The following is a 12,326-nucleotide window of genomic DNA, read 5'->3' as shown; positions in this document are numbered from 1 at the left end:
GCAAAAGATAATATTAAGTGACTTTCTTACCTTTGCTTCCAAAACAATAAAATTCTAAACCCACAATAGAACGGTGGGTTGAATGGGCGAGGCATTTCTGAAACCATTGATAAACAAAAACAAAAAATAAACAAGTAAAAAAAGCTTTAAATAATATTTTCTTGAAATACCAGAATTAAAACTAACGCTCCTGACTACAATAATCATCTGTTTTAAGTAATTCCTGCAATCATAACTGCTGAAACTGTCAGTCTAAGCCATAATAATATTCAACTAACAGCTTGTAAGCATAAATAAACAGCCTCCAACTTTACCAGATACACAACTAAATGGCAAGATAGGGTAGTTATGTTTTAAAAGTTCCTATCATGAAAACAGTGTTCCCAGATTAGTCAGAAGCTGACATATATTCAGATATCCACAAAACTATAAGGTTAAGACATGAAAAACTAGGAACACACAGATATATATAGATACAGATATGTAAATAGCTCCCAAATAGAAAATTTCAACATTATAAAGAAGCTGATTCTTCCCAAAATAATAATAAATTTATTATAATTCTAATCAAAATGTCAACAGAGCTGGGTATTAGTTCATTGATTGGTTTTATACTTGTAAAGTGACTCAAGTTGATGGGGTTATGGAGGGCAGGTATGTATAACAAAGAATTTAGAAAAATAAAAGAAGGAATATATTGGGGGGAAGCTAGACTTACTATTAAACCATGTGTTAAAGTTAGAATAAGTAAAATAACATGGTCCATCTGAACACAACACTTGATCACTACGCTACACTGCCTTATTTATCTAAGGATTTCCAATATCTGTTATCATGCCCAGTATAACAGTGTAATATTTTCTTAACATGAACTAATAAAAAGTACTATGAATTATTAGATCATATATTGGCCACATAAAAGTACTTGTTCACAGTACGTTATAATTAATTGCAAGAGTTTAAGTGACCTTTCGTCAGCAAATGGTTTAATATAGAATGGCATGATTAACTGTCACTGAAGATCATTATTGTTCTTCAAGATTTAATAAACTTCATGAAATCTCAGTACCTATTACACTAAACTGCCAATACAGAAGAACAGCAAATTTGTTATTTGTGCTAATACTTTATACAGAAAGCTAAAGTGAAATATATATACATATATATATATATGCATATTAAATTTCTAAGTAATCCATACTTCAGTGTTCTTCTCCAACTTGAATGAAAAGGCCATGTATGATTTCTAGGCTAGATTCTGGATCTAAAATGAAGACAGTAAAGCAAAGCCTTTCTAACCTTTTAAGACTCTTCCATCCTTTTTGTCTAGGCCTGAGCACCTTCATACTTTAGTACACTAATAAAAAGTATGTTTCAGGAATCTCTGGCAGTTAACTAATATTAGATGAATTTAAGGAGGCGGAAATTATATAATAAAAGACAATTTTATGTATACCAGCTGAGCTACAAGGGACAAGAGAATTATGAATCATATAAAACACAGGTATAGCAAGTATAAAGAATGACAGAAATGTCAAACTTGCTTTTGAAACTTTTAAGATTAACCCATAATAACAAGTTAACTGGTTACAGATATGAAGATGCTACTGTCATCATTAAGCGGAAGAGACCTCACTTCACTCTTCAAGACTAGAAATGTTTGTACGTCACCAGCACTTTAAAATACCTCCCTACATGAAGCTGTATGTTAGCTAGACATTTTACAAAGTAGTCAGCTACCATTCCCCACTGGTAAATATTTATGAACTTGAACTAACCAGAAAAGTTTAAATTATAATCTTTTTTAGAAGGCAGTGGATCTGAATTAAGTATGGACTTTAATTTACAAAAGAAGGGATGAGCCAGGGGAATATAGAAAACATTTTTGAAAGTGACCAATAGGCTATATAGCCCTTTTGCTTCATTTTAGTTTGATTTTTCTAGTGAATCAAGTAACCAAATCTGACAGAATTTTGGACGTTAGTTCCAACTACACAGAACAACCAAACTCATGGAAAACTGAGACCAAAAATGTCACCACCTCCTAGAATAAGTCATATAGCTGCTTCCTACACTCTGCAAACCCTATTTCCTATCTCCCTACCCCTACCCTAATCTTTGTGTATGTACTGCACATAAATTAGATTTATCCAAAATTTATTTCATAATAGTGAACTCTAATACAAATTGTGAGAAATTTTTATTTGACCATTTATATCAACTATTCACACAGTTAACTATGAGTGACTTACCCTCCAAAAACATCAAGCCTAAAAAAGAATAGTCATTAACAATGAAGGTGATACTTTTAACTTCTAAAAGAAAACATAGATGACTTAAATAGCCAGTTCAAACACATTAATTCAAAAGCCTGCCTAATTTTATTCAGCAGCTAAAAGGAAAAAAAAATTATAACATAAAACTGATGTGGGAAGAGATAACAGTATATCTGGAATGAACTTTTTGACTAGAAACAAATATTCAAATTCATGCCTTTGGGGACTTCCCTGGTGGCGCAGTGGTTAAGAATCTGCCTGCCAATGCAGGGGACACAGGTTCGAGCCCTGGTCCGGGAAGATCCCACATGCCGGGGAGCAACTAAGCCCATGTGCCACAGCTACTGAAGCCCGTGCGCCTAGAGACCGTGCTCCGCAACAACAGAAGCCACTGCAATGAGAAGCCCACGTGCTGCAACGAAGACCCAACACAGCCAAAAATAAATAAATAAAATAAATATATAACAACAACAAAAAATCCATGCCTTTGTCACTAGAGATAGTTTGGGAATTCAAGCTATAGAATTAACTTCAAACAAATTCTGAAAACATGTATTTTTACATTTGAGACATAAACTCTATCTTTCCAATGTCTTTAAACATTCAACTATAATAGACTCTAGAACACGTGATTTAAAAAGCATTCATGATAAACTTCCTGTATTATGATTTGGAGAATTTAGCCTTGTCATCTCTCATCCCTTAAAACAAAACAAACAAAAAGCCACACCAAAAATATTTTGAGGATTACTTTCTTTCCCATCCATGAAGTAACGAGTTAGTAATTTTGATGAGCTATGGTCCCAAAAGTCTACCTTCTAAGTGACTGGTGATGGTAAGTACACAGGGGAGAAAAATATGAATGTCCATGATTAATGAAATGTAAATGGTACACTGAGTGTCATAACATGGAGTGTTATATTCAAACTCAGTTTAAATTAACTGAATGTTAAAAATGTTTACTTTGATTAAACGCTGGAAACATACTACAGTGGAAAAACATGGGCTTTAGAGTCAGAGAGAAATGGGTTCAAATCAAATATCCTGGTTTATTACATAACTTTTGACAAGTCAATTTCTCTGAGCCTTGGTCTTTTCAATAAAATGGGGGTAACGTGTTCTCAATAGCAGTTTTGCATATTTAGATAAATAATGTAAATCAAGCATCTAGTACAATGACTGCTACAAAGCAGTGCTCAATCACCATTAATTCTCTTCCCACACCTCGCTTCCTGAGGGTCACATTGTCTCATTTAGTCTCATTTACTGAGCCCCTCACTCAGTTGTGTGCTGGCTGTGTAACTGGCTCTGAGGGAGTGAAAAAAGAAAAAAGAAAAGTTTATAGAATTGGTTTGTAACACTGGCTGATTTCTATGGTGTAACTACTCCCACATGGCTGATCTCAACCTACCAGCTTTGAAGTCTACCCAATACAGAGCTGGAAAGAGATGTACATGATTACTCTCTGTCCCATTACTCTGTTTCATTTTTTCCACAACACTTTTACCTTTTGAAATTACCTTGTTTAACTGTTTAGGTATTTATTCTGTTCCCACCCCTACCCCCAAAGGGAATAAAAACACTATGGCAGGGACCTTGTCTGTCCTGTTCTCTTCTGTGTCCTCAGCAAGTACAAAATCAAACTAATTGGTAAAAGTCCCCAAATTCAGGAAACTGAAAAGTATTAAAAAAAAAAAAAAAGACTAATTCAAGGAAAACACTCATACCCTCAATTTCGGCAGCACTGTTCTTTTTCTTTGGAGAAGGAATAAAAAATAAACATGACCAGTAAGTACCAAATGCTTAAATTAAAACAGCAGATTACTTCTGCCACATCACCTAGCTTAGCAATAAAAATCGGCCAGGCATAAGAACTTCCATATAAAGGGCAATATTTCTAAATGTCCAGCTGGAACACCATACTTATATAATTCAAGGTAGGCAATCTTACCATTCTTAATAACACAGAAGCAGTTACTGTATGGTTATACAAAGGTAAACAAATACTACTGTTAATAAGTCATGTATTACCATTTTTTTTCTTTTATTAATCCAGCTTGCAAGCCCAGCCTCCCACACCCCGAATTTACTATACCTGCACGAATTAACATCCGCAAACATTCTATAGAGTTGTGATAAGCTGCTTCATGAATTGGCATCCATCCCCTGTTATCAGCAACATCAACACTACGTCCGTTTTTGAGTAGTTTTCTTAAGACTTTAACATTGCCTTCCCTGGCAGCAAGTCCAACCGTGGAGCATGTGTCAGAGTAAGCCTCTGTAAAATCCATTCTTTTGACCAGTCTACAAAACAAGACAGAAAGAAAACACTATCGTCAATAAAACAACACTGCACTCCTAGATATTAGCAGATCACTGTGGATCTGTCTAGCATCTCTCACATAACTGCTGGGGAACAGCCTGAGGTGGAGATAGCAACCTGTCAGGCCATAGCCTCTGCCAGTCTAAACCAGGAAGTCTCTCTGTTTGGGGGACTGGGCTTCCTTAGAATCCTCTTATTAAAGATATCAAGGGAGTTTTAAGTGTTCTATCACTCCTTGTCTGAGCAGCTCCTTCCTGCAGGCTTCTGCTCCCATTCATACTCCAACAAAATGCACTCACTGGAACACTGTTGATGAGAGAGTGAAATTCCTTCAGTTAATCCCAAATGTATATAGTCTACTGTGCAGAGATGGCCATTTAACGACCAGCAACACTCAGCCTCAAGAACTAATTTTATAGCCCTCTACAGGGAAAAGCTAAACCCAAAAAAGCCAGAAAGGAGTGAAGGACATTTTTTTAAAAGAACAAAAATAAGTAGTAATTCTAGTTTTTATGTCCCTGGTGGTTCTTTCCAGAAGGAGCAAAACACTTGGGTTTTCTTTCCTTGATGAAACAGTCCCACTGACTGAATATACTAAAATGAACAAAGACCATCATAGATGGGTCCAGCTTTCCTACACTAGCCCAGAAAGTTTTTCACAGCATTATTAGCCTCTTCCTCACAATCTCCCTTCAAAGTTCAAGTTCCCCTGGAGTCAGTGTCCAGTATAGCTCAGCATATGACTCTTACAAAGACAATTTCTTGTTAGTCACACTATGAGGCAGGTTGGGATAAGACCCAGGATTCTCAGGGCAACAGTTATCTCTCAAAAGGCAGTCCCTCTCAGTAACATTTCAGTTCCATTCTTCCTTTTAGTTTTTCTAAATATCTTACGAGGTAGGTCAGGAAATACCAACAACATGTCTAGTCCAATACAGGTAAAAAACTTTCTAGAGTGATATTCTAAATAATTTAATCAGAACGGGAGGTTTGAGGGAAGAGGTTAAAAGTCAGCACACAACAGTTCCTGTAGTAAGTTTAAACTTATCTATGGTCATGTTTAAATATAAAGCTGTATCTGCAGAACCTGATTCTACAGAGAGCTAATATTAGCTATGAATTAATCTGATTAAATCAACCAGTCCATTACTAAGGAAGCAAAGATATTTACTACAGAACATTTAATTATTCAGTTAATAATTATTTACTGAGTACCAATTAAATGATCAGCAATGTGGAGGATATAAAGATGACACAGAAGTTGCAAGGAGGGGGAATGAAAAAGACACTGAAGGAGACCTTCAACATGGTGGAGGAGTAAGACGCAGAGATCACCTTCCTCCATACAGATACATCAGAAATACATCTACACGTGGAACAACTCCTACAGAACACCTACTGAACGCTGGCAGAAAACCTCAGACTTCCCAAAAGGCAAGAAACTCCCCATGTACCTGGGCAGGGCAAAAGAAAAAAGAAACAACAGAGACAAAAGAAAAAACAGAGGCAAAAGAATAGGGACAGGACCTGCACCTCTGGGAGGGACCTGTGAAGGAGGAGAAGTTTCCACACACTAGGAAGCCCCTTCACTGGCGGAGATGGGGGGTGGCAGAGGGGAAGCTTCAGAGCCACGGAGGAGAGCACAGCAACAGGGCTGCAGAGGGCAAAGCGAAGAGATTCCCACACAGGGGATCCGTGCCGAACAGCACTCACCAGCCTGAGAGGCTTGTCTGCTCACCCGCCGGGGTGGGTGGTGGCTGAGAGCTGAGGCTCGGGCTTTGGAGGTCAGATCCCAGGGAGAGAACTGGAGTTGGCTGCGGGAACACAGCCTTAAGGGGGCTAGTGAGCCACAGCTAGCCGGGAGGGAGTCTGGGAAAAAGTCTGGAACTGCCGAAGAGGCAAGAGACCATTGTTGCGTGGTGCGCGAGGAGACGGGATTCAGAGCACCGCCTAAACAAGCTCCAGAGTTGGGCGCGAGGCGCGGCTACCAGCGCAGACACCAGAGACGGGCATGAGATGCTAAGGCTGCCACTGCAGCCACCAAGAAGCCTGTGTGCAAGCACAGGTCACTATCCACACCGCCCCTCCCGGGGGCCTGTGCAGCCCGCCACTTCCAGGGTCCCATGATCCAGGGACAACTTTCCTGGGAGAAGACACAGCGCACCTGAGGCTGTTACAACGTCACTATGGCCTCTGCCGCCGCAGGCTCGCCCCACATTCCGTACTCCTCCCTCCCCCGGGCCTGAGTGAGCCAGAGCCCCCGAATCAGCTGCTCCTTTAACCCCGTCCTGTCTGAGCAGGGAACAGACGCCCTCAGGCGACCTACACGCAGAGGCGCGGCCAAATCCAAAGCTGAACCCCAGGAGCTGTGCGAACAAAGAAGAGAAAGGGAAATTTCTCCCAGCAGCCTCAGGAGCAGCGGATTAAATCTCCACAATCAACTTGATGTACCCTGCATATGTGGAATACTTGAACAGACAACGAATCATCCCAAAATTGAGGAAGAGGACTTTGGGAGCAACTGTAGACTTGGAGTTTCCTTTTAATTTGTTTCAGGTTTTATGTTTACCTTAGTTTAGTATTTAGAGTTTATTATCATTGGTAGATTTGTTTATTGATTTGGTTGCTCTTTTTTAATATATATATATGTTTTTCCTTTTTCTCTTTTCGTGAGTGTGTATGTGTATGCTTCTTTGTCTGATTTTGTCTGTAGAGCTTTGCTTTTACCATTTGTTCTAAAGTTCTGTCTATCCGTTTTTCGTTTTTTTTTAAGTATAGTTTTTAGTGCTTGTTATCATGGGTAGATTTGTTTTTTGATTTGGTTGCTCTCTTCTTTCTTTCTTTTTTATTAGTTTTTAATTTTTTATTTTTAATAATTTTTTATTTTAATAACTTTATTTTATTTTTTTCTTACTTTCTTTCTTTTTTTCTCCCTCTTCTTCTGAGCCATGTGGCTGACAGGGTCCTGGTGCTTCTGCGGGGTGTCAGGCCTGTGCCTCTGAGGTGGGAGAGCCAAGTTCAGGACACTGGTCCACCAGAGACCTCCTGGCTCCAAGTAATATCAAACAGTGAAAGCTCTCCCAGAGATCTCCATCTCAACACTAACACCCAGCTCCACTCAACGACCAGCAAGCTACAGTGCTGGACACCCTATGCAAAACAACTAGAAAGACAGGAACACAACCCCACCCATTAGCAGAGAGGCTACGTAAAATCATAATAAGGTCACAGACAACCCAAAACAAACCACCGGACTTGGTCCTGCCCACCAGAAAGACAAGATCCAACCTCATCCACCAGAACACAGGCACTAGTCCCCTGCACCAGGAAGCCTACACAACCCACTGAATCAACGTTAGCCACTGGGGGCAGATACAAAAACAACAGGAACTACGAACCTGCAGCCAGCGAAAAAGAGAACCCAAACACAGTAAGCAAAATGAGAAGACAGAGAAAGACACAGCAGATGAAGGAGCAAGGTAAAAACCCACCAGACCAAAAAAATGAAGAGGAAATAGGCAGTCTACCTGAAAACGAATTCAGAGTAATGATAGTAGAGATGATCCAAAATCTTGGAAATAGAATGGAGAAAATACAAGAAACGTTTAACAAGGACCTAGAAGAACTAAAGAGCAAAGAAACAATGATGAACAACACAATAAATGAAATTAAAAATTCTCTAGAAGGAATCAATAGCAGAATGACTGAGGGAGAAAAACAGATAAGTGACCTGAAAGATAAAATAGTGGAAATAACTACCACAGAGCAGAATAAAGAATGAAAAGAATTGAGGACAGCCTCAGAGACCTCTGGGACAATATTAAATGCACCAACATTCGAATTATAGGGGTTCCAGAAAACAACAGAAAAAGAAAGTGACTGAGAAAATATTTGAAGAGATTATAGTTGAAACTTCCCTAATATGGGAAAGGAAATAGTCAATCAAGTCCAGGAAGCACAGAGAGTCCCATACAGGATAAATCCAAGGAGAAATACGCCAAGACACATATTAATCAAACGATCAAAAATTAAATACAAAGAAAAAATATTAAAAGCAGCAAGGGAAAAACAACAAATAACATACAACAGAATCCCCATAAGGTTAACAGCTTATCTTTCAACAGAAACTCTGCAAGCCAGAAGGGAGTGGTAGGACATATTTAAAGTGATGAAAGGGGAACACCTACAACCAAGATTACTCTACCCAGCTAGGATCTCATTCAGATTCGACAGAGAAATTAAAATCTTTACCAACAAGCAAAAGCTAAGAGAATTCAGCACCACCAAACCAGCTTCACAACAAATGCTAAAGGAACATCTCTAGGCAGGAAACACAAGAGAAGGAAAAGACCTACAATAACAAACCCAAAACAATTAAGAAAATGGTCATAGGAACATACATATTGACAATTACCTTAAATGTAAATGGATTAAATGCTCCAACCAAAAGACACAGGCTGGCTGAATGGATAGAAAAACAAGACCCATATATATGCTGTCTACAAGAAACCCACTTCAGACCTAGGGACACATACAGACTGAAAGTGAGGGGATGGAAAAAGATATTCCATGCGAATGGAAATCAAAAGAAAGCAGGAGTAACAATTCTCATATCAGACAAAATAGACTTTAAAATAAAGACTGTTAAAGAGACAAAGGAGGCCACTACATAATGATTAAGGGATCAATCCAATAAGAAGGTATAACAGCTGTAAATATTTATGCACCCAACATAGGAGCACCTCAATACATAAGGCAAATGCTAACACCCATTAAAAGGGGAAATCGACAGTAACACCATCACAATAGGGGACTTTAACACCCCACTTTCACCAATGGAGAGATCAACCAAAATGAAAATAAATAAGGAAACACAAGCTTTAAATGACACATTAAACAAGATGGACCTAACTGATATTTATAGGATATTCCATCCAAAAACAACAGAATACACTTTCTTCTCAAGTGCTCATAGAACATTCTCCAAAACAGATCATATCTTGGGTCACAAATCAAGCCTTGGCAAATTTAAGAAAACTAAAATCGTATCAAGTATCTTTTCCGACCACAATGCTGTTAGACTAGATATCAATTACAGGAAAAAAACCGTAAAAAAGACAGACACATGGAGGGTACACAATACACTACTTAATAACCAAGAGATCACTGAAGAAATCAAAAAGGAAATCAATAAATACCTAGAAACAAATGACAATGAAAACATAACGACCCAAAACCTATGGGATGCAGCATAAGCACTTCTAAGAGGGAAGTTTATAGCAATACAATTCTACCTCAAGGAACAAGAAACATCTCAAATAAACAACCTAACCTTACATCGAAAGCAATTAGAGAAAGAATTAAAAAACCCCAAAGTTAGCAGAAGAAAAGAAATCAAAAAGATCAGATCAGAAATAAATGAAAAATATATGAAGGAAATAGCAAAGATCAATAAAACTAAAAGGTGGTTCTTTGAGAAGATAAACAAAATTGATAAACCATTAGCCAGACTCATCAAGAAAAAAAGGGATAAGACTCAAATCAAAAGAATTAGAAATAAAAACGGAGAAGTAACAACTGACACTGCAGAAATACAAAGGATCATGAGAGATTACTACAAGCAACTCTATGCCAATAAAATGGACAACCTGGAAGAAATGGACAAATTCTTAGAAAAGCACAACCTTCCAAGACTGAACCAGGAAGAAATAGAAAATATAAACAGACCAATCACAAGCACTGAAATTGAGACTGTGATTAAAAATCTTCCAACAAACAACAGTCCTGGACTAGATGGCTTCACAGGCGAATTCTATCAAACATTTAGAGAAGAGCTAACACCTATCCTTTTCAAACTCTTCCAAAATATAGTAGAGGGAAGAACGCTCTCAAACTCATTCTACAAGGCAACATCATCACCCTGATAACAAAACCAGACAAAGATGTCACCAAGAAAGACAACTACAGGCCAATATCACTGATGAACATAGATGCAAAAATCCTCAATAAAATACTAGCAAACAGAATCCAACAGAACATTAAAAGGATCATACACCATAATCAAATGGGGTTTATCCCAAGAATACAAAGATTCTTCAATATATGCAAATCAATCAATGTGATACTCCATATTAACAAACTGAAGGAGTAAACCATATGATCATCTCAAATGATGCAGACAAAGCTTTTGACAAAATTCAACACCCATTTATGATAAAAACCCTCCAGAAAGTAGGCATAGAGGGAACTTACCTCAACATAATAAAGGCCATATATGACAAACTCACAGCCAACATCGTTCTCAATGGTGAAAAACTGAAAGCATTTCTTCTAAGATCAGGAACAAGACAAGGCTGTCCACTCCCACCACTAGTATTCAACATAGATTTGGAAGTTTTAGTCACAGCAATCAGAGATGAAAAGAAATAAAGGGAATCCAAATCAGTAAAGAAAAAGTAAAGCTGTCACTGTTTGCAGATGACATGATACTATACAAAGAGAATGCTAAAGATGCTGCCAGTAAACTACTACAGCTGATCAATGAATTTGTTAAAGTAGAAGGATACAAAATTAATGCTCAGAAATCTCTTGCATTCCTATACTCTAATGATGAAAAATCTGAAAGAGAAATTAAGGGAACACTCCCATTTACCACTGCAACGAAAAGAATAAAATACCTAGGAATAACCCTACCTCAGGAGACAAAAGACCTGTATGCAGAAAACTATAAGACACTCATGAAAGAAATTAAAGATGATACAAACAGATGGAGAGATATACCACGTTCTTGGACTGGAAGAATCAACATTGTGAAAATGACTATACAACCCGAAGCAAACTACAGATTCAATGCAATCCCTATCAAACTACCACTAGCATTTTTCACAGAACTAGAACAAAAAATTTCACAATTTGTATGGAAACACAAGACCCCAAGTAGCCAAAGCAATTGAGAGAGAAAAACGGAGCTGGAGGAATCAGGCTCCCAGACTTCAGACTATACTATAAAGCGATAGTAATCAAGCAGTATGGTACTGGCAAAATAACAAAAATATAGATCAATGTAACAGGACAGAAAGCCCAGAGATAAACCCACGCACATATGGTCACCTTATTTTTGATAAAGGAGTCAAGAATATACAATGGAGAAAAGACAGCCTCTTCAATAAGTGGGGCTGGCCAAACTGGACAGCTACATGTAAAAGAATAAAATTAGAATACTCCCTAACACCATATACAAAAATAAACTCAAAATGGATTAAAGACCTAAATGTAAGGCCAGACACTATAAAACTCTTAGAGGAAAACATAGGCAGAACACTCTATGACATAAATCACAGCAAGATCCTTTTTGACCCACCTCCTACAGAAATGGAAATAAAAACAAAAATAAACAAATGGGACCTAATGAAACGTAAATGCTTTTGCACAGCAAAGGAAGCCATAAACAAGACGAAAAAACAACCCTCAGAATGGGAAAAAATATTTGCAAATGAAGCAACTGACAAAGGATTAATTTCCAAAATTTACAAGCAGCTCATGCAGCTCAATATCCAAAAAACAAACAACCCAATCCAAAAATGGGCAGAAGACCTACATAGACATTTCTCCAAAGAAGACATACAGATTGCCAATAAACACATGAAAGGATGCTCAACATCACTAAGCATTAGAGAAATGCAAATCAAAACTACAATGAGGTATCACCTCACACCAGTCAGAATGGC

The 12,326-nt window shown here is 37.9% G+C and overlaps 1 protein-coding gene across 3 annotated transcripts in view; it reads right to left on the bottom strand.

Annotated features, from left to right (window-relative positions):
• The window catches only part of ASB3 (ankyrin repeat and SOCS box containing 3), a 149,664-nt gene that overhangs the window by 57,504 nt on the left and 79,834 nt on the right, over positions 1–12,326 (bottom strand). For all 3 annotated transcript variants that reach the window (XM_060026620.1, XM_060026618.1, XM_060026619.1), the window contains one exon: positions 4,372–4,580. In XM_060026620.1, the coding sequence (XP_059882603.1) occupies positions 4,372–4,580 (209 nt within the window). The remainder of the gene's footprint in view (positions 1–4,371; positions 4,581–12,326) is intronic.

This window comes from Delphinus delphis, chromosome 12 (assembly GCF_949987515.2).
Source record: "Delphinus delphis chromosome 12, mDelDel1.2, whole genome shotgun sequence".
In the NCBI taxonomy this organism is placed as follows: Eukaryota; Metazoa; Chordata; class Mammalia; order Artiodactyla; family Delphinidae; genus Delphinus; species Delphinus delphis.
The sequence above is the reverse complement of the archived record's forward strand: the minus strand, read 5'-3'. Positions and strand labels throughout refer to the sequence as shown.